The following is a 21425-nucleotide window of genomic DNA, read 5'->3' on the forward strand; positions in this document are numbered from 1 at the left end:
GGCTGAGAGCGACGCTCGTCGTGATTGACGCGTCGATATGGCGGTTGGTCCAGTTCTATGTAGAATGCTCCGTATGTAACAGCTCGGCGGGTACCAAAGCGGTTAGTCCGAGATATGATTTTCTCTCCGCGAACACCACCACCGGACAACTACAACTCTCTCATAGATTATTGACCTTGTTAACTAGAAAAAATGGGCTGGTTCTGGGGAAATTCCAACAAAGACGATCCCGTCAAAAACCTCGACCCCGGGCTCCGCGAGTACCTCGAGCACGAAGCTCCCACCAAATACGTCCCGACAACACAAGTCCCCTCTCCAGACCCCTCCAAGACCGTCGAATCACCACAATCCTCCCAACAATTGCAATCACAGTCTGCAAATGAGTCTGAGAACCATGTCCCTTCCGCCTCTCTCTTCCCCGACGGCCGGTATGCGCACCTGTGGAAGACGTACAAGCCTCCGGAGCCGGAGGGCGCGGAACTCAAAGGCGCAGAGCGGGTGATTGGGAAAGAGAAGGATCGCAAGGATACAGTGCACCGGGCTGCGATGGAGAACTGTGCGTTGGAGCACGAGGCTTTGACGTTGTGTTTTCAGACGGGGACTTGGCAGAAGCAATTGAAGGCGAGGGCGACTATGTGTTCGGAGGAGAATGGTACTTTTTCGAGGTGTTTTACGACGCAGTCGGTGAGTTCATCGTCTCTATTTGGTCGGATCTAAGAGAGGGTGTGCCAATTGAGTAGAAATTCCTCCAAGCTCTAGGATACGCCTCCGCATTCGACTGGGACGCAGACAGAGAAGAGCGGGTCCAGATGCACGCGGACAAGCTCTACCACCAAATGCTGGACTACGAAAAGAAAGTCGAACAGGCACGAGAAGCTGGCCTCGAACCACCACCCATCACCTCCCTCTTCAACCCGCAGGCACAGACTACCACCGCACAGGCCCAGGTCTCCAAGGATAAAGCCATCGAGATCCCCGGAGGAGAATCGATTCCGGCCGGATTCAAGCCGTCGAAACCGCTTGACCAGCTTACGCCTCACGAAAGGGAACTGGAAATCCGGGCGCATAACTCGCAGTTGGAGCAGAGGAAGTTGTACATGCAAGAAGCGGCGCCGTTCATGAAGACGCAGGAAGATGCGCGGTTAAAGAGACAGGAGAAGATGACGAGTTGGTTTGGAGAGACGATTGGACGATGGGTCACGTAGGGTTTCTCTTTATGATTTCTTTTCTCGTGTACATTAGTATGGCATTCTGTATGGCCAGGACATGGCGTTTGTTATGAAGAAACGAATGATCGATCAGGTAGCATATTTCGAGACAATAATGGAACTCCCAGCTCAATTGTTGCGTAGAAGTGGTAATATAAAAGTGCACGCTGACTTCGCGCTGGCTGTCATTCGCCGGGCGCGTGTTTTTGGACTTTCGGAACGACATCACGACTCCCCATCCTCCTCACCTCTTCCAATTTATCCTCTAATCGCCCATGGATTCCTCTTGATACTCTCAACGCGCTTTTCCTCGTGTCATGATTCTTCCTCTCCGGGCTGTCCATTCTTCTGTCTCACGGCGGTTCCTGTCTCTTGTTTATCGCCGTTTATCGCAAGGTGAATCTCCATCCATCGAGCAATCAGTCGACTTTTCACCTCATCGACACTAAACAACCATTGACAAGGATAATTCTTACGGCGACCTCCTTGTCTATCCCTGCTTCTTTTTCTTCCCTGTTCTCCCCAGCAGCAACCTCAACCCGAGGATATTGAGCTGCTCAGCCGCCGCTCAATATGAAGGCCACCCCATTGCTCATCGCATGGCACAACGACAATGCGCCCATCTACTCGGTTCATTTTGAGCCCAATGGCAAAGGCCGTCTAGCAACGGCTGGAAAGTGCGTTCCATACACCCTATTTCTTCGCTTGAAAGTCGTTGCTAACAGCGTTGTTTCTACCTCACAGTGACAATAACGTCCGAGTATGCCTCTCCACCTACCAACCTGCCTCCCCTTCCATCCCGTGATTTCGTCCCGTCGTCTAACAGCGAACAAACAGTTGTGGAAAGTGGATTCGAACAAGGAGGAGCGAAAGGTCACCTACCTGAGCACGCTCGTGAAGCACACCCAGGCCGTCAATGTGGTCCGGTTCAGTCCGAAAGGTACGCCCTACTCTTCGCTGGATATTGGTGGTCTTTGGTATTGACTGGAAAATAGGCGAGATGCTGGCATCTGCCGGAGATGATGGAAATGTCCTGCTCTGGGTACCGTCGGAGCTGCAAACACAAGGCGGGCTCGGAGAGGATCGATCGGACGACAAGGAAACCTGGCGCGTGAAGCATATGTGTCGGTCGTCGGGGGCAGAGATCTATGATTTGGCTTGGTCGCCTGATGGTGTGTTCATTATAACGGGGAGCATGGACAATATCGCCCGGATTTATAATGCGCAGACTGGTTCGTTGGGACTCGTCCTTGTTTTACCGTCATTTACTGACCGAGGAATGGATAGGACAAATGGTGCGGCAGATCGCAGAGCATTCGCATTATGTTCAAGGTGTTGCGTGGGATCCTCTCAATGAATTCGTGGCTACGCAGTCGTCGGATCGATCCGTCCATATTTACAGTCTCAAGACGAAGGATGGCCAGTTCACGCTTACTTCGCATGGGAAGTTTTTGAAGATGGATTTGCCGGCCAAGCGTATTCCTTCGAGCAGCCCGGCTCCAGAGCCCACGAGCAAGCCCGCGCCTACCAGTTCAGCGGCTATTACCTCGCCAGCTCCCTCAACGCCCGGGACCCCACTGGCTTCAAACTTGCCAATGGATCCCCCGCCTGTATCGCATAGTCGCCGATCATCGTTTGGCTCTTCTCCGTCGTTTCGTCGGTCAGCATCGCCTGCCGCATCATCCTTGCCACTGCCTGCGGTCAAACCGCTCGAGGCCGCGTCTCCTAGCATCAACACCCTAGGAATCAAGAACGCCAATCTATATGCCAACGAGACTTTTACGTCCTTCTTCAGGCGACTGACATTTACACCCGACGGAAGCCTCCTGTTAACGCCAGCGGGACAATATAAGACGTCGCACGTATCTCCTACCGATCCCTCAAAGACTACGGACGATATCATCAACACGGTCTATGTCTACACGCGCGGAGGTTTCAACAAACCGCCTCTTACGCATCTTCCAGGCCATAAGAAGCCATCCGTGGCAGTCAAATGCTCTCCTATACTCTATACCCTGAGACAAGCGCCTCAGCCTGCTAAGCATATCACTTTGGATACCTCGTCTGGAGAAGATGCATTTGCTTCTCTTCCTGAGCCGGTTGTCGCCACAGATTCTGCAGATAAGCAGTCTATGGAGCCACCGTCAAATACGAAGAAAGCAGAGGGCGAAGGCACTCCCGGCAGCCCAAGCCCAGTGTTTTCATTACCATATCGGGTTGTGTATGCTGTAGCCACACAAGATGCCGTTCTGGTATATGATACTCAACAGCAAACGCCGATATGTGTGGTCAGCAATCTGCATTTTGCAACCTTTACCGATCTGACATGGTAAGTCGGATGCGTTCACTATTAAGTAACTAGCTAACTATTCTCAGGTCGGGTGACGGTCTTACATTGATCATGAGCTCGTCTGATGGATTCTGCTCCACTCTTTCATTTGCACCCGGGGAACTGGGACAACCCCATACAGCCACGACGGCACCACAGCCTGTTACTTCGAGTGCAACATCCAACCCCCTACCAACACCAACACATGCAGCCTCGCCCGCTGCCGCACCAAACCAAACCAGCTCGGTCCAGGTGATTCCCCCAGCTAGTCCGGCGCGCTCCAACTCCACCACCCCAGCATCATCCGCTCCCGTGATCAACAACCCTACACCAACACTTGGATCCGTCCCTCTGGTGACAGCAACTCACTCCGCACAACCACCTACTCTTCCTCTAACCACACCTCCGCAAACACCTATGTCATCTGTCTCGCAGAACGGATCAAACAGCACCACAACAGCAAACAACACCGTCCTCGGCAAAAGAGAGGAGAGTCAAGATCAGCAACAGCAGGAGCAACAACCGAAGAAGAGGCGGATAGCGCCGACTCTCGTCTCCACTGATGGTCCCGATGGTGGTAGTGATTCAGCTCCAGCTCCTTGATGGTTTTCAGGCTAGGCTATAGATTTGTTTGCTTGCTTGTTATTAATATCCCTTTGTTATGCATGTCTCTTCTCTGTTTAGGTTATGAATGGGTTGATATGAATTAAATCTGATGAATTTAAGACCTGCTTGCTTTATGCTTATTTCTTTATTGCATGGCTTGACTCGATTAGATCCGATTGAAGATTCGATCCAATTTACATGCTCTGCTACATGTTCTATTCTAGGTCTCTGTCGAAGTAGCATATAACGCATGCTTACCCGAGTATAAAAGATAACCCACGTAGGGCAATGATGCAAAACTTCCATTATGTTTATGCTTAGAGCCCCAAAAGTGCGTCTCTGTCAAACACAATATCCGTCTCCCAGCCTACCGGGGCTCTGCGATAGATCGCTTCAAAAGGAATACGCAGCTCATCACATGGCGATATGACATTTCCAGTTTCCGGATTGATAGTACCGCCACCGACAGTGTTGTTCTGGGTTTCAATGATGAGGACGCACGTCCGCGCAGCTATTGGGGCCACTTTCTTCTTATAATCATCATCATTCTTATCATCGGTCCGCGGTGGTACGGCTCCCATGTCTCAATAGCCATAGTCCATGGCTCCCCCAACAAGCCAACAGACACAGTAACCACCATATTCACCAGACTTCCCCGACTCTCAATCCACCCCCGCACATCCCCCTCAAGATACTCCCCAGTCCAACGCGTCACAACCCCAACCTCCAACACAACACTCAACGGAACCCCACATCTACTCACGGCGCTCCAGTCCATATCCAGCTTGCTTCTCCAATCACCAAGGCTCACCATCGACGCGCCTCTAGTTCCGAAACCCGACGGCCCTATCTCCATCTTTATCATTCGGTTCAACATGAGACACATGAATGAGGGCCGGGTCGTCTGCGGGGCTTGGAGTCTTGATGATTAGTTCTTGGTTTTGGTGTTGTAGCGGAATTTGGCGAGTGCGTTGGAGGTTTCGATCTTTTGGAATTCTTCTGAAGTGACGTTTTGGAAGGTTATGTTTTGGGCGGTGTCTTCGTTGCATGTTCGTAGGCCTTTGCAGTTTTTGTGGAGCATGTCGATGAGGTCTGAGTTCACTCATTACCCTATAGCAGCCCTAGATAATTACCGGTAGGTGATTGATTAAGATGCCTACAGAGCAACAAGAAACATACATAGCAATGTACACAGCAAACCTACCTATCCAACCACCACTCCTCCCGCTCACGTTTTAATACTCCCCCAGAGATTCTCAGCCTCATCCAAAAGCTGCTCCCGGTCCATAACAAAATCCTTCTCCTTGCCCTCCGGACTCCTACGAAAGACCTTCTCGAACGGAATCCACAGCTCATCGCACGGAGATGTATTCCCAGTTTCCGGATCAATAGCGATCCCAGAGAAAGTGTTGCTTTTGCCTTGTTTCCGTAGAGTCAAGATGCTATCCCGCACGGCTTTTCTGGCCCCATCACCACCGGCAGTAGTACTCGCCTCAACATTCATGGTAGTTGGTAGGTGCAGAATTGTGTCTCTAAGATAGTGAACTGATTTGAGAATGCAGAGTGCTGAGATATAAAGTATCCTATTTTTGCCTAATTTTGCCTAATATTCAGAATGCCATATGACAAGGCAGAAATTTCTAAATGAGGTAGCATAATAATATTTAAAAAGGGCATGCACGCAAAAATTATAAAAGTAGCATATGTTCAGACGAGTGCTAAACAACCACTTCAGTACAACCATGCAACACCCCATCAACAACCTCAAACCCATCCACCCTCGGCGAAGTAAGCATATTCACAATATCCGCAATCCCCATATTCCCCGGCAACACCGCCTTAGCCTCCGTAGCATGGTATCCCATCGTCAACGTAGTCACATTCGAAATCTTATCCTCCGCATGCAGACGATTGGCGTACCGGAAAAGCGCCTCATCACCGCGTGAGCCACCCGCGACGAAGAGAAAATCCGGGGTCTGGGGTAGTCCGCGCAGGATGGATTCGGCCGCTGTGGCTTTGGTGATGTCCAGCGGTTCCACGGTTACGGCGCCTTCTGTGAGGACGACACGGATGGCTTCGCTGCCGCGGGAGCCGTTGATTTGATCTGCAAGTTCGGAGGCTTGGTTTGCGGCGACTATGGAGTCGTGCGCGTCGTTGTATTGGAAGGTCAGTAGACAGCGGCGCTCTTCGATTTGGCTTCCGTCGGTGCGTTCCTGGAAGTAGTCCATCACTTTGCGCACGCCGTTTCTCCAGTCTTTAATCCTTTCCATGTCGACCAACGTCTCCCAGTGGCTGGAGCCAATCTCCCGTACAAAGCATCCGTTCTCAGCGATATATCCCACTCGACTTGGTAGCATATGGATGAGTGGCTCGAGTTGCTCCGGACTTTTATTGCTCGTCACATATACCATGTTCCGCGGGTCGTCGATTAGATGTTCTAACAAGACAGCTGGCTCTTTATTGGACGTCGAGTTCGCCTGCCCAAAGGTTCCTCCATCCTCAAGGAAAATCAATCGCACACTGGACTTTCCGTATGACTTCTTGAGAGTGTTGACAGACAGGGACGAGACATGCTGCGGCTCACGGGAGACCTGCGCTTTGTGAGTCTTGCTTAAGCACTCTTGCAACGAGCTTGCCCATGATAATGCCGTATGTGGCGCCATCCGGTCGAGCAAAAACTCCCAGTTACGCTGTTTCTGCTCCGGGCTCATTTCAAGGGCCTTGTTGATTGTATCTGCAACCTCTCGATAGTCCCACGGGTTGACCAGAAGCTCATGCCCGTTGAAAATGGAGGCACTGCCCGCAAACTCACTAAGAATGAGTGAGCCATGGCGCTGCGGTGCTAGTTTGCCATCCTGGCAGTAGAGATAGTCATGACTCGTGAGATTCATGCCCTCCCTCAGACTCGACACGATGAAGACTTCAGCCACGTTCATGAGGGCCAAGAATTGCGAATAACTGATATCCTGTCTCAGGAGTACGAGGGGTTGATGCGTCAACGAGGAATAAGTAGAGTTGATCCTCATGGCGATACTCGAAACTTGTGCCCCAAGTTCAGGCAATTCAGAGGCGGATGCGATTTGGATGAGAATGACCTAGACCAGTCAGTTGGTGCGCCCATCTACAGGGCGTGAGCAACTTACATTTTCTCTCCATTTAGGATACCGTTTCAGAAAGAGCTCGTAAGCCATAAGTTTCTGCTTGATACCGCCAGGCGCATCAAGCCTATCTCTTGCGACGATCAAATGCCTGCCATTGTACCTGGTCTGGATGTTGGTGATCCAGTCGCGGACTTCAGATGTCTGTCGCAACTCGTCGAGGGCCTTTGGATCGACACCACAGGGGAAGTTATTGACCTTAATGAATCGGTTCGGGAGTTGTACACCATCCACCGTCACCTCCAAGCTGAGAAGGCGACTGCATGACTGCAAGAAATGGTGGCAGTACTCCTCCGTTTGAAAGCCCACGAGGTCTGCCCCGAGAAGGCCATCCAACAGAGCCTGTCGTGCATTGAGACACCGAAACACTTCGGAAGACGGAAATGCAGCGTGCATAAAGAAACCGATCTCGGCGCGCGGCAGCTTCTTTCTGAGGATCGATGGTAAAAGCAGGAGGTGATAGTCATGTATCCAGATACTATCACCAGGTCTCCAGTGGGCAGCGATGGTTTTGGCAAACGCCTCGTTGACCTTCACGTATTGCTTCCAGGAATAGTCATCGTACTCTGTGTGTCGCGGACTCTCCTGCATCTGGTAATGGAAAGCCGGCCATAGGACTGCGCGGCAAAAATGCGAGTAGTGCCCGACAAACTCCCGGTCGTCGACAAACACCGTAAGCGACTCAAACTCGTCTTCGAGAGTCTCGGCAATGCTGGCGCGTGTTTCGTCCTTGAGGGAGTCGGTTGGCATACCGAGCGTACCAACCCACATCTTGTCCGCTAACAAACCCGCTTCTTCAGCGGCATTAACAGCGTTTCGAAGGCTCCCGTTGCCTTGTTCTGCCGCCTTGACGACCCAGTCAGCATCTGACAATAATGCGCGCGGACTCCCATTGCCTCCTTCTAAGGGGGTATCGTCTGTCACTCCATCGAGAAATTGTGGTAGGCTTTGTTTGACCACTGGATCCTGGCTGCTGGCAATCGTCGGCGCAGGATACGAAGCGACTGCGGGCCGTGGTTGATTGAACTTACGGCTTTGGCCCCAAGAAACCGGACGGGGCTCACTGAGACCCGGAGCCTTGGGATCATCCGCACTGGGAATTTCACCCGCGGACTGAGACACATACGGCTTGAAGATCTTCTCGTGGTCTGTAGTGGCTCCGGGAGTCAAAGTCACATTAGTGGCTTTCGAGAACCGTCTTCGACGAGCCTCCGCCAACCGTCCTATGATCTGACCATCGACCAAGGAGGAGGAACTGGTGGATGACTGGCGACGAGCATTTCTCAGCTCAGTCGCCTGAAAGTCGATCGTATACGGAAGGAAACTAGAGACGTCAGCATTCCACTAGCGCATAGATCAAGAGAGTAGAACATACAGTGAAGCGATGAAGACTGTCATTGACACTGTCGCGTATGATCTAGAGGGCCAAAGTCCTATAATTGAGGGACAAATGGACGATAAGATCGGGCTTTGAGACGATTGAGGGCACTTGTTAACAACAATAGGGAGTGCGAGGTTTATAAATTCTGCAGCCAGTCCCCCGCAATAGAAACCAGTCCGAGAGACGCAAAAGCCGTCAGATGCCCGCACGGCGGGTGAATAAACAAAGGGCAGGTGGTGACGTTGATGATTGGACCGTCAACCCTGGGAAGCAGTAAACCACAGGAACATTCCGGGCTGTTCGGAAGACGCAGAGTGAGACCGCAAGGATCTGATGCTTCTAGACCAAATGGGCTATGGTTGTTTCGTTTCGTTCTGTCACTTTCTCGCAAAGAGAGGGGAAAGCGCGATATATTCCAACCCGGCAGATGACCGGACACCCGACTATGCGCGGAGGGCTAAGGCCTCATTCCATGCGATTCTCATGGTTCGATAGGGTTATCCCGGATTCCTTTCCCCCTCAGAGGGCAACTTCTGGACAGTTCGACCGGCTCGGCATCAGGCAGGATCTTGCTGGTCGAGAAACAGGGAGTCTGTGGCAAAGAAGCGGGCAGAAACAGGAACCAAGCGGGGATGCACGTGTGAGACGGATAGGGATAATATCCAGACGAGTTATAACCGGAAGAATAAGCTGAAGAATATCAGAAATAATAGTTGGGCTGACAATAATAACTAGGAGAGAATAATAGGGATAAGTGGTGTGTGTGTGTTGGTAGTGAACTGGTGGGAACGACGTCGAACATCACCAGCAAAAACCGGCGTCGCAGTTTCCTCTTGCGCTTTTCTTTTCTTTTCTGCTAATTGCCATACTACTTTTTTTTTTTTTGACCACAAATAATTAACTACGACTGCCAGTTTCAATTCATTCACTGCTATATATATTCCGCCATTTAGCTTCTGTCAAAAGCTTTCTTTCTTTTTCCGAACCCCACTAAACCACTCACATTTAAGACCACTCACAGATTCAAGAGCGATATCGCCATGTCGAGCAACGGCGACTCATTGGGCGATTCTCGTCTGCTGCTCGTCTCCAATCGTCTCCCGATCACCATTCGACGCTCGGAATCGGGTAATTATGAGTTTTCAATGTCGTCTGGTGGTCTCGTGACCGGCCTCAGTGGACTGTCCAAGACGACGACCTTCCAGTGGTATGGCTGGCCCGGTCTGGAGGTTCCCGAAGACGAAATCAAAACCGTGACCCAGAGATTGAAGGAAGAGTTTAACGCGACTCCGGTGTTTATGGATGACAAGTTGGCTGATCGTCACTACAACGGCTTCTCGAGTATGTCCTGTCCTCCTGATAGTCATGTTTGTTGCTGACCTGTGTAGACTCGATCCTCTGGCCGCTACTACACTATCACCCCGGCGAAATCGTCTTCGACGAAGGTGCTTGGGATGCCTACCGTGAGGCTAACCGTTTCTTCGCTCGGACGATTGCCAACGAGGCGAGAGAGGGTGACTTGGTCTGGGTTCACGACTATCACTTGATGCTTCTGCCGCAGATGCTCCGCGAAGAACTCCAGGCACTTGGCAAGAAGGACATTCGAATTGGGTTCTTCCTACACACGCCTTTTCCTAGTAACGAGATCTATCGGATCCTACCGGTGCGAAGCCAGCTGCTGCAGGGTGTGTTGCACTGCGACTTGATCGGCTTCCATACGTATGACTATGCTCGTCATTTCCTGGGCAGCTGCGCTCATCTGCTGTAAGTTCTGTTAACCATGAGTCCGGACGTCTGATAAGCTAACCGTCCACAGTGGATTGATCACCACGCCTAGCAGCGTCAAATACGAAGATAGGAATGTTTCTGTGGGAGCCTTTCCTATTGGCATTGATCCGGACAAATTCGCAGAAGGCCTGAAGAGTCCCAAAATTCAGAACCGTATCGCAAGTCTGGAAAGCAAATTCCGTGGCACCAAGCTGATGGTCAGTGTTGATCGTCTCGACTATATCAAAGGTATTCCGCAGAAGTTGCACGCCTTGGAGGTGTTTCTTTCCAGCCATCCAGAATGGGTTGGAAAGGTAGTGCTAGTGCAAGTTGCCGTCCCAAGTCGTCAGGATGTGGAAGAATATCAGAACCTGAGGGCAGTGGTCAACGAATTGGTGGGAAGAATCAATGGCAAATTTGGTAAGTTTTCGTCGCCCCCATCAAAGTGCGTCATGCTGACTGGAAAGGCACCGTGGACTACATGCCGATTCACTTCATGCACAAGTCGGTGAGCTTTGATGAGCTGGTCGCGCTGTACGCGGTCTCTGATGCTTGCGTCGTCTCCTCCACTCGGGACGGCATGAACTTGGTGTCTTTTGAGTATATTGCCACGCAGCAGCGGCGCAAGGGCGTGTTGATTCTCTCCGAGTTCGCCGGGGCCGCACAGAGCTTGAACGGCAGCATCGTCGTGAACCCGTGGAACACGGAGGAGCTCGCCCGTGCGTACCACCAAGCCGTATCGATGGGCGAAGAGCAAAAGGCTCAGCAATTTGAGAAGCTCTACAAATACATCTCGAAATACACCAGGTACGTGGCCACTGCGCTGATCTTGGCACATGACGCATGCTAACTTTCGCAGTGCGTTCTGGGGACAGTCATTCGTTGCCGAGTTATCTCGATAGCGGATGAATTTATCTCTCTTTTCTTTTTTGCATTGATAGCGTGCGGGTCTTTTATTTGCATGGCGGCATCAAGCGACGATTCAACCAGTAGACATGAGTTCACGAATACAATTGGCAGTCTGCTGGGTTTACAAGTACGTGGCCGAAAGGTGTACAAGCCGATGGCGTTCCACTAGTCATATATTTTGTAGACTAGGCGGCAAGTACGCGCAAGCCGCCATAGGCAGATGGGGACGTCGACGGAGATTCGTATCTTGCATGCAGATACGCAGGTAGAGATACGAGTGCAGGAGATCAAGGCATAGGGCTGTACAGGCAGAGTACGTACTATGCCCCACGAGTGATACTCTGTCAGAGAACTGAGATATAGCAGCCAATGATAGCCAGGCTCAAGTAAGAATATTTATGCAGTTTAACTTTATTCACTGTTCTCTTGATTATGCTTCATATTGCCCGATTGCCCAACCGTCTTGTTCATATTCTGAGTATCCGTACTCGTACCCAACGTCAAACCCACGATGACGAATCACACCCTCCATAGCAAGTCAGCTGACCCAGCCCAAATCCACCGTTCGTCGCATCTAAGCCTATTTCGGTAAATGTCCTGCGGATTCTGCCGCACTTGTACAGTCAGCCAGACGGTCGGACTCGGTGTCGGACCCGATGTTTTGTCCGAAGCTGCCCCGTTCCGTGTTTGGACGGATCTTGGAATAATAGGTTAGTTTGGGATTTGGGCAGTGCGTGGTTGATGGGTGGTGGAAAGCTTGGCGTGTGCTTGTTTGTGTGTTTCTTTACTTTTACTTCTTCACTTCCTACGAAGTGCGGAATAAAGTAGAGCGCTTCGACTATGTCCAGTACTGATTCATAGTCAATGCCACGCCGATCAGGGTCTCATCACTTGACTCAATGTCGCAATCATGAATCATGATGACAAGGGGACGATATTCTAGAATGGCACTATAAAAGTCTACTTAATTTTGCTTTTGGATGATGAATTATACTCCGATTTCTTGTTTTTGAGAACTCTACTCTTACTAGTAGCCAGGAAGGTATCTGTTGAAATATGGCCAAGAACCCAAGACCAATGATTGGCGGCCGGCCCGTCACACTTGAAGATCATTCAAGCATGCATAAAACATTTCCTCGGAGGATCATATGTTTCGCTCTTATGAGTAGAGTATCTCTACAACTCAAGAATACGGTATGATTCTATTTACTACAGTACTCTGTACTTGTACTTGTGCCGTACATTCTTGTCCTCATAGTCACACTCTCTGCTATATTACTTGGCCGCTGTATACGAGCTATAAATAGCAGTACCCAAAACAGCAAAAGCCAAGACCCCTGGCCAGTTGGACCCTTTTGCCGCAGTCGGTGGGTCCAGATCTTGCCAAGAGGACAAGCTTGCGCGTCTCCGCCATTCACAGCAGACGGGAGTTGTGGTTGTTCCGTTCCGTGTTATGTCTACGGAGTCCATCGTACTACTATGGACGGATGGTGGGCATGGTGAAGGGTGAGGTGGGTATGTATGATGTTAGATGATTGAGTAGTAGCGTGAACTCGAGCGTGTATATGGGATTGAGATCGAATTCTAGAAGAGTTGTAGGACAAGCATGACTCAGAACTGACACCGTAAGTGATCACTGCTCGAAAAGTAAGACATTCGACTTGACTTTCGTATGATGATCAGCGGACACATGATCATGTCCCGTCGCGTTATCGTTCAGGGTCCAGTCCGTATACAAGTAAAGAATATATAAAGATGCGCAGTGATCAGATAATATTGAAGGAAGAACCATGGATTCTTGTAGATTATAGGAGATACTCCGGAGTACTTGGGAGATACTAAGTAACCGTTGATGTTCATTATCCCGACAACGCGTCCCCGTGAATAAACCAGTGATGATTCGTCAGCTCGGTTCCGTGGTTACGATGGGGTTCATAAGGCTACGGATTCAACCGCTTTACTCTGTAGGGACACTGTAGCAATAGTGCTCGTAAGGTAGTCTGTATACCTAGTGACCCTTGCGGTTGTCAGTAGATGACATGTCGTTGATCGCGCCGCGTAATAGTGCACTGTTAAGGGTCTGTCTGTGGCTAGTGCAGGACGGGGATTCTGCAATACATCTGGCAAGCTATTGAATGTTGAGAGCTTGCGTACTCTAGAGCCCGATCAGGCGGGAGGTGTGCCGCGTGGTGACCAATCTACGAATCGTGTCGTGTACTGTACTCTGTACAAGTACGTACTCATAGTAGTATGTGCTGTACCATGTAGAGATGATCATGAATTATCATGAATTTTCACTCCTAGGAGAAGCTGTACGAGTAGTTACAAGTAGTACTGATAAGTATACTCTGTAGAGAATTGCATGTACACGACGATCTCTTGGCACTGCTGTTTCGGGAGCGGCACAACACGCGGCTTGCGGCGCGCTGATTGGGGCAGGGCTGGGCGGCTGACGACGCTTTTTCACTGCTGGCGTGGATGAAGGAGTTTTCTTTACTATGGGGACTCTCTGTATTTGTTCTTTTCTATCTACTCCGGAGTACTCTGTATTCGACATTTATTCTACAGGAATGGGTATCTGAGTATTTTTACAATAATACTCTCACCAGTAACGACACACTCATCCAGAGAGTACTCTGCACTGTAGTGGCAAGGGCTGTGCTGCGACCGACTGCCAGCACTAGCCTACCACCTAATCCTGCGCTAAACCCAAATCCGCTCTCGCTCTCCCTCAATCCTCTTTCACCCTCTTTACTCTTCTCTCTCCTACAACCTCCCATCCATCACCATTTTTCCTTCATCGTCTTGGATCATTTAACTACCGTCGTTTTGTGTGGACTGGCAAGTGAAGGATATTTTATTATCCATCTCCATTGACTTACAGCGACCACTACGACTTGATCCCTCGATCCCTCGATAGCTCATCCATTGTTTCATCCATCCACCATCCTGGAGTACTAAAGCTATCCAAGCCAGCTGCCGTCGGTGCGACCTTCTCCCCCTTTCACCACCACCACCATCACCACCATCACCACCATGGCAGACGGCTTCCATCCCCACGGCCATCCCGTGCCGTCCAACATCGATGCCGGCGAACTCACTCACCAATTTGAACAACTAATGCGCAACAAGCGATTCAACCGCCTTCAAGAACAGTCGCAGCAATCTCGTTCTCATTCTCCTTCGCCAGCTTTGTCTGCTTCTCCCGCTGCTTACCCTCCACCACCCCCTTCCCGGGCGCCACCACCGCCGCCCCCGATGGCTCATCACCAGTACCCTGCCTCTCCTCAACCGCAACATCAATCTCACAGAGCATCGCCCTCGCCGGCAATCAGAGGCCTTCCGGTTGTTCCTGCGCCTCCGCAAGATCCTCCTTCGCTTAAATTCCGAAACCTGCTCCATGTCCTGTCTGTTACGCCGACCAAATACGAAAACCCTGGCCTCCTGGATGAGGCCTTGGCCTTGATTCCGCTCGATAGGTTGTACTCGGAGGCAGAAGAGGAAAGCCAGATCATCCAGGCTCAAGCCGCCAGTATAGGGGGAAAGCCTGAATGGGGTTACCAGGATTGCGTCATCAGAGCTCTCTTAAGGTATGCTCCCTTTTGTTACTGTTTCTGTACTCAGACTGACAACAACGCCGCAGATGGTTCAAGCGATCGTTCTTCCAATTCGTCAACAACCCTTCCTGCCCTCGATGCTTTATGCCTACGATCGCTCAAGGCATGACTCCTCCTTCTCCCGATGAGACCGCCCGTGGTGCCACCCGTGTCGAACTCTACCGATGCTCTGAAAACACCTGCGGCGCCTTTGAACGATTCCCTCGCTACTCGGACGTCTGGCAGCTCCTGCAGACTCGTCGTGGTCGTGTTGGTGAATGGGCCAACTGCTTCAGCATGTTCTGCAGGGCGATTGGTGGTCGTGTGCGCTGGGTCTGGAACTCGGAGGACTACGTCTGGACAGAGGTCTACTCGGAGCACCAGAGACGATGGATCCACGTCGATGCATGCGAAGAGGCATGGGATCAGCCACGTCTCTACACTGAGGGTAAGCTTGGTCCATGCACATACATCATAGACAGCCGCTAATTTGCACAGGTTGGGGTCGCAAGATCGCTTACTGCATCGCCTTCTCGATCGAGGGCGCGACCGATGTCACCCGACGTTATGTTCGAAGTCCAAGCAAGCACGGTTCTGCCCGCAACCGCGCTCCTGAAGAGGTCCTCCTGTGGGTGATCCACGAGATTCGGAACAAGCGTCGCGGAGAACTGGGCAAGACCGACCAGAAGCGATTGATTAAGGAGGACGAGCGGGAGGAGCGTGAACTCCGCGCCTACATGGCCTCTGGCCTTGCTGCCGAGATCAACAACCTCTTTCCTCTCAACCAGGTCCCCGACGAACAGAAGATCCGTTCGTCTCACCAAGAGGCCGCTGCAGAGTGGCAGACCGGGGGGCGGTAAACCCGACACACCGGCTTTCCTTCCATTTCTTTACCCGTTTTAGAGTGTCAGGATTCACCGGTCGCATCACTCTATCGCCGACCGGATCGCACTTGAACACTCGACACCCGATCGATACGACGACTTTCGGCTACCATGTCTGACTGACATGTTTCACTTGGACGATGAAACCCTTCAGGTACGCGCGCTGCTCTACGAGTCAGGGCGTTGGTCCATCGATACACCAGCATGAATCATCGGTCGGCTTCCGATTAGGATTGGAGCACATGCTCCTCGCTTTTCTCGTTCACAGGGCCACAGCCCCGGGATCGTTCGAGATGAGATACAGTGAACGCACTGTTACTACAATCTCGTCACATTTGGCATCTACGGCTGACTGCCGACTTTCTTTTTATTCCTGTCACACTATACCATGGTTGGATATTTCCTTTTCTTTCCCTTTTTTTTTTTTTTTTGTCTCTGCATGTCCAAGTCGACAGCCTTCTTTCATCTCCTTTTCTTTTCCTTGTGTATGACCAGGCGTCAAGCGATTTATTATAAACTTTAATGTATTTGGGTCAAGGGACCATGGGTCGGAGGCGTGATTGAACATCTACTTTCTTTCTTTACTACTATGATGATGACGGGTGGGAATCGTGAAACAAAATCTGCATTTTCTTTCATACTTATCGGCGGTGATATTCGCATAGCATAGCAAATCCAACTGCCTCTTTCGACAACAATCATCAACGTCCCGTCCTCGTACCTTGTACTAGCAGCAACGCATGTTTCAGAATTACTCCTGCACTACGCCGGACACGGTAATTGTGTCTGCCTCCAACCAGACCCTGAGCCGAGACTAGCGCTGTTAGGTTTAATTGCGATGGGCGCTCCCCGCGGGGCGGAGGGGGTTATGTTATTTTGGGAGCGTTCTTTTGCTGGTTTTGGTTAGTGCGCTGCCGGCATAAACATTAGTAATTTTGTGCGTGTATAAATAAGGATGGTCTAGCATAAGTATGTATGTACAGGAAGAATAATTATATGATAAGAAGAGAGGGAAGAGATTAAACCCTAACGACACACCTCAACCCCTTCTCCCGAACCTCAGCGTTCAATCTCCCCACCTCATTCACGTAATACGGCTGTTTAGGTAGTATCACTTCCCAATCCCCTTCCCTCCCACCCTCCTCTCCTATTCCCCTCTTCGCGCCCCGGTTACAGATAGTGACATCCCGCAACGGCTCCAGAAACACGGATACCTTCGCAACTGACTCTGCAAACCAGCCTCCGTCCAGAACCAGCGTGAATCTTTCCAGAGATGTTAGGGAACATACGGCGGCACAGGTCTGTGTCCATTGTGCGCGGCCGGAGGTGAAGTATATTTGCTTGACGGGGTCTTTGCTGGGGAGCCAGTGGCCGGGGAAGGCGTAGTGGAGAGTTAGGGTGCGGATGTTTTGCAGTGGGTTTGATGAGGCGGTAAAGGGTGAAGAGGGTGAGGATAAGGAGGGTGAGGGGGAGAGGAGGTAGGGTAGGGACCAGGTAGAGGGGATTGAGAAGGTGTTGTTTGTGTAGAGGATGTGTGCTGCTTCTGTATAGCTGCATGCGCATTAGCATATACCCATCGACTGTGTGTATGGGAGTAGGGCATGGGCGTACATTTGTCTGCAAACAAGCATAACACCCAACAACCCCCTTGTCTCTGTCTCGGTCCCTCGTTTCGCGCACGCCCGCCGCGATGGTAGTCCCGTCTGACATACATCGCACATCTTCTTATCCTTATCCCCAGGATCGGGATCAGGACATATAACGTATCCCATCCTTCGATTCGCCCATTGGACAATATGTATGCATTTCCCGCCGAGGACGTACTCCCATATCAACAGGCGGAGCTCGGGGGAGAGTTTTGCGAGGAGCGGGGAGTGTGGTTGGAAGGGGTAGTAGTTTGTTTGGTCCAAAGTTTCGTGGTTTTGTTGTTGGATGTGGATGTGGTTTGGTTGGTGTTTGGGGTGGTTGTCTGGGTTTTGTTAGTACAGCGCTATAGTGGTACAGATCGGATCGATGGATGGGTGGACGGGAGTGGGGAGGGAAGTACTTAGGTATCGTTGCGCAAGGACATCTTCCCATGAGAAGACGCCTTGTATTGATTTTGCCATTTTGTCCTCGGAACTCTCTTCGGTACTCGCGTAGTATACCCCGGCGTATACACTGGTCCTTTGTCCGTCCGATCAGATAAAAATGAATGCGCCGATGCAGTAAGAATGTAAGCAGTATAAATAACCCCCTCTTAACACAGAGTACGCATGCAATGCAATAAAGAATAATCGCGCACCGCACTGCACTGCGCTCCTATATCCAATTCAATTCATTTACCCCGTACTCGTGAGGGGTGTCTGTCCTGTGCCGTCTGGACTTGTACTCCGCAGGTAAGCGCGATCAATCACCTCATCTCAAAACAAAAGTAAATTAGCCAAACGCCATCGGCGCATATATATAAGTACTGATCCATATGGAGTACCGGGAGAATAAAGCGGTGAAACTGCCAAGGGTTCCTGGGCTAGATCAAGATAAGATAATAGACTGATTCGGAGACCTCGGGATTAAGCTTAGATTGTGGATCCGGGATCGCCCGTTGGTACGGTGCCGAGTGGTCTTACGGTCTCGTCGATGTCGGAGGTGAATAGTATTATGTGATGGGATTTGTAGTGGTTTTGCTGAAATGGATAGAATGCATTGTACTCCATATCGTATTTAAATCTGCCCAGAGGCAGCTACAGCACGGCAAACGCAGACACATAACTCACAGAACTATCCGACACCTCAACCGCATCTGAACTACGCTCGTACCTCACAAAATGGAACTTCCCCCGCTCGCCCTTCCCACCCGTCAATTTTTCAATCGCAGCCATAATCACCCCAATCGGATGTCGTCCACACACCGTATTCCCTGTTGTCTGGATCGTTTCCAGGAACTTCTCCGTATCTCCCGTAGTAATAGCCGCCATAGTCGCAGTGTCGAACGCAGAGATACTTTCGTGGATAGCAGGCTCGTGCTTCTGGATCTTGTCCCGGCGTTGTAGCATCCGGCCCGCTGAGACCATCTCCAGTTTGTCTTCGATGTGTGCGGAGTCAGCTCCTGGCTGTGGCAGGGCGTCGCTGGACAGCGGAAGACGGGGTCCTGGTTTCGGTGCTTGTGGCACGTAGTACGTGTACCGGAAGCGAAGACCCCAGTGGCAGAAGTCGGAACTGATGACGAAGGCATTCGACGGGTCAGCCAGGTACGGAGCCAGGAGGGTTCCAAAGGCGTGTTCCGTCGCGGCGGGAGTGGCTCCAACCATGATCGGGACGAGAGGGGGGTATTGCGAGGGGTCAGGGTGCTGGAGTTGGAGGAGACGATGGATGTAGGGGAGATGAAGTTCGATGCTGTGCTCGTCTTCGTCGATCGACCGTGTCATAGTTCTGAAGCTGACGGTTGTTCCGTCAGGCATGGTGGCTTTGGTTGCCAGGAGCTTGGTGATGAGCTCGGTGTCCAGCAGGAGAGGATGATCGGAGAGAGGGGTATAGTAGGAGGTTAGCTGCGGAAGAGCCAGAGTCGAGAGGTAGTGGTGGTGCGATGGTCCAAGGACGAAGATGCGTTGACTAGCTTATTAGCCAGGTCTTTAAAGGATGTCAGGTAACTTACGCCTTCGACAAGTCCAACGCTTTGTACGCATAAGCAGCACAAGGTCCTGAATACGCATATCCCGCATGTCTAAAAATCAGCATAACAATCACCCACAGTAAGTAAAAACTCACGGAGCAATAACAACACGAGCACCAGGCACAGGCAAGCGCCCTATACCCTGGATCTTATCAGGAACCTGACCCAACCATTGGTCCAACTGACGAGTTAGATGACGTCGATTGTCCGAGTACCACGAGCCCGCGTGAGAAGCTTCTCTGGGTTCCATTTTGAGGTGTCGTATGGAGTAGGTGATGGATAAGATGGTTGAAGTGGATGGTTGAGAATGCTGTCAAGAGCGGGGAGAGCGGGGTTTCGTCATAGTGGAGTTACCGGGATGCCGAACTGGCTTCGGCATGCCGATCGAGTTAGTGAGAATTAGAGTAGGTTCTAAAAATGCATACTCTAAATGATTCATAGTACGTAGTATTGACTTTGCCTGAAATTGGTCTATAGCAATCCTTATGGATGCTTGGAGAATGTGCATTGGAGTACTCCGGCCGCTCATTGATTGAACCTAGGCTCTCTGGACTACAAGTAATGGTACAATGTCAAAATGGAAGTTGGATTTCCAGTATCTTCAGAGCAGGATCTGCAGATTACGTAGAACACTCTGTAGTCCGTTCAGAACATGGAGTACGGAGTACATACAGACACATATCTATACTTTCAATTCACAGCATCGCGTGACCGCGTCGCGATGTGAAGTCGAGCACACAATGCTCTAGCTTAGCTTCATGCTTCATTGAGAGGTGCAAAGTATGATCTATAGACTTAGTCTGTACCATTGCTCCCTGCTGAGCGACGCTATATCCAATCTCAAGTTGACGGCCGGCCAGATTCCAATAAAACCAATACGGGTTAGCGCATACCCGTGACGTGACGCGATTCGCCTTGTCAGACGCGACCAACCACCACCACTTTTGTCAGCCTGCTCAATCCTGTCCGAATTTAGTTTATATTGCCAGCGAGCGTTGAATTTCCGAATATACCACATCCCACACATACATCGAAATACTCCATTAAGACGAACCGAGACGAATTGACGACGCGATTGCCTCCACCGCACCATTGATTGCCCCTACCAACAATTGCCCACAAGACGAGACGATAACAATGCTTCGAACCATGTCCCTCAAACGCAAAGCATCGTTCTCTACATTTCCCACTCCTGATATGACGCCGGTTGTCGAAGGACCGTCAGTGACAATGGACGACGCACCGCATCTGAACAGCCGGACACGAAAGCGCTTTAGGAATGGCCGTCCGGAAGAGAAGATAGTATATGGTGAGCCCACTGACAGGGGTAATGACAATTTCGCGCGAAAAGCTAACGTGGATAGAAAACACTCTCCGATGGCTCTACTCAGCCCAGCAGCGACAAGAGTCCACCACTATAAATACAAGCACAGAAGACGAGAACGAGAATACAGACTCAGAACCGCTACCGACACCGGAAACGATTGATCCCCGACAACAAACACTACACAGATTCTTTAAATCTGCTCCATCATCTGCCACTTCCTCGTCGCGCGCGACCCGACAATCGGCTGGCCCGATACAGATGAACAATGGATTCTTACAACCATACTCTCATAATATGAACTCGCCGGGTCTGTCAATGGGAAGCGATGATAATCGCAGCCCGAGTTCGAGGTTTATGGTGGCCGATATGGATATGGATGTTGATATGGATTCTGGGAGCGATCAGTCTCTTGGGTCCAAGGGAGACGCTGGGGTTTTTAAATGGATGTAGCAGATTCTCTGCTACGTCGTTATATGTTAAGTTCTTTCTTCTCAGTCACGATCAATTTGGGCGATTTCGGGCACGGCGTTTGGGAGTAAACACGGATGATTGGTAGCCCATGGGCCGCATTGTATTTCTTTTATATAAATATGATAGAAATTTTTGGA

At 50.7% G+C, this 21425-nt stretch overlaps 10 protein-coding genes across 10 annotated transcripts; 5 read left to right on the forward strand and 5 right to left on the reverse strand.

The window, feature by feature from the left end:
- Window positions 1–192: 192 nt before the first annotated feature.
- On the forward strand, window positions 193–1205 carry ACHE_70825S (uncharacterized protein; the record flags this gene model as incomplete). Its single annotated transcript, XM_043283201.1, has 2 exons — window positions 193–684; window positions 741–1205. The coding sequence occupies 2 exons, from the start codon at window positions 193–195 to the stop codon at window positions 1203–1205; spliced, it is 957 nt and encodes a 318-aa protein (XP_043140504.1).
- A 576-nt stretch (window positions 1206–1781) lies between these two features.
- Window positions 1782–4140, forward strand: ACHE_70826S (putative chromatin assembly factor 1 subunit B; the record flags this gene model as incomplete). Its single annotated transcript, XM_043283202.1, has 6 exons — window positions 1782–1885; window positions 1953–1968; window positions 2046–2148; window positions 2204–2440; window positions 2496–3537; window positions 3585–4140. 6 exons carry the CDS (start codon window positions 1782–1784, stop codon window positions 4138–4140), a joined length of 2058 nt encoding a protein of 685 aa, XP_043140505.1.
- Window positions 4141–5071: 931 nt separating this feature from the next.
- ACHE_70827A (uncharacterized protein) lies at window positions 5072–5224 on the reverse strand (the record flags this gene model as incomplete). The annotated part of the gene is made up of 1 exon (XM_043283203.1): window positions 5072–5224. The coding sequence occupies one exon, from the start codon at window positions 5222–5224 to the stop codon at window positions 5072–5074; it is 153 nt and encodes a 50-aa protein (XP_043140506.1).
- A 147-nt stretch (window positions 5225–5371) lies between these two features.
- Window positions 5372–5647, reverse strand: ACHE_70828A (uncharacterized protein; the record flags this gene model as incomplete). The annotated part of the gene is made up of 1 exon (XM_043283204.1): window positions 5372–5647. One exon carries the CDS (start codon window positions 5645–5647, stop codon window positions 5372–5374), a length of 276 nt encoding a protein of 91 aa, XP_043140507.1.
- Window positions 5648–5861: 214 nt separating this feature from the next.
- ACHE_70829A (trehalose-6-phosphate synthase) lies at window positions 5862–8699 on the reverse strand (the record flags this gene model as incomplete). The annotated part of the gene is made up of 3 exons (XM_043283205.1): window positions 5862–7238; window positions 7287–8625; window positions 8677–8699. The coding sequence occupies 3 exons, from the start codon at window positions 8697–8699 to the stop codon at window positions 5862–5864; spliced, it is 2739 nt and encodes a 912-aa protein (XP_043140508.1).
- A 1023-nt stretch (window positions 8700–9722) lies between these two features.
- ACHE_70830S (glycosyltransferase family 20 protein) lies at window positions 9723–11351 on the forward strand (the record flags this gene model as incomplete). Its single annotated transcript, XM_043283206.1, has 5 exons — window positions 9723–10023; window positions 10071–10446; window positions 10499–10869; window positions 10917–11256; window positions 11309–11351. The coding sequence occupies 5 exons, from the start codon at window positions 9723–9725 to the stop codon at window positions 11349–11351; spliced, it is 1431 nt and encodes a 476-aa protein (XP_043140509.1).
- A 3043-nt stretch (window positions 11352–14394) lies between these two features.
- Window positions 14395–15814, forward strand: png1 (peptide-N4-(N-acetyl-beta-glucosaminyl)asparagine amidase; the record flags this gene model as incomplete). Its single annotated transcript, XM_043283207.1, has 3 exons — window positions 14395–14948; window positions 15002–15402; window positions 15453–15814. 3 exons carry the CDS (start codon window positions 14395–14397, stop codon window positions 15812–15814), a joined length of 1317 nt encoding a protein of 438 aa, XP_043140510.1.
- A 1043-nt stretch (window positions 15815–16857) lies between these two features.
- Window positions 16858–17946, reverse strand: ACHE_70832A (uncharacterized protein; the record flags this gene model as incomplete). Its single annotated transcript, XM_043283209.1, has 3 exons — window positions 16858–17389; window positions 17450–17807; window positions 17886–17946. The coding sequence occupies 3 exons, from the start codon at window positions 17944–17946 to the stop codon at window positions 16858–16860; spliced, it is 951 nt and encodes a 316-aa protein (XP_043140511.1).
- A 615-nt stretch (window positions 17947–18561) lies between these two features.
- On the reverse strand, window positions 18562–19740 carry ACHE_70833A (protein MEMO1; the record flags this gene model as incomplete). Its single annotated transcript, XM_043283210.1, has 3 exons — window positions 18562–19429; window positions 19473–19541; window positions 19586–19740. 3 exons carry the CDS (start codon window positions 19738–19740, stop codon window positions 18562–18564), a joined length of 1092 nt encoding a protein of 363 aa, XP_043140512.1.
- An 887-nt stretch (window positions 19741–20627) lies between these two features.
- ACHE_70834S (uncharacterized protein) lies at window positions 20628–21267 on the forward strand (the record flags this gene model as incomplete). Its single annotated transcript, XM_043283211.1, has 2 exons — window positions 20628–20799; window positions 20855–21267. The coding sequence occupies 2 exons, from the start codon at window positions 20628–20630 to the stop codon at window positions 21265–21267; spliced, it is 585 nt and encodes a 194-aa protein (XP_043140513.1).
- Between the last annotated feature and the right edge of the window lie 158 nt (window positions 21268–21425).

Source organism: Aspergillus chevalieri, chromosome 7 (genome assembly GCF_016861735.1).
Source record: "Aspergillus chevalieri M1 DNA, chromosome 7, nearly complete sequence".
NCBI lineage: Eukaryota > Fungi > Ascomycota > Eurotiomycetes > Eurotiales > Aspergillaceae > Aspergillus > Aspergillus chevalieri.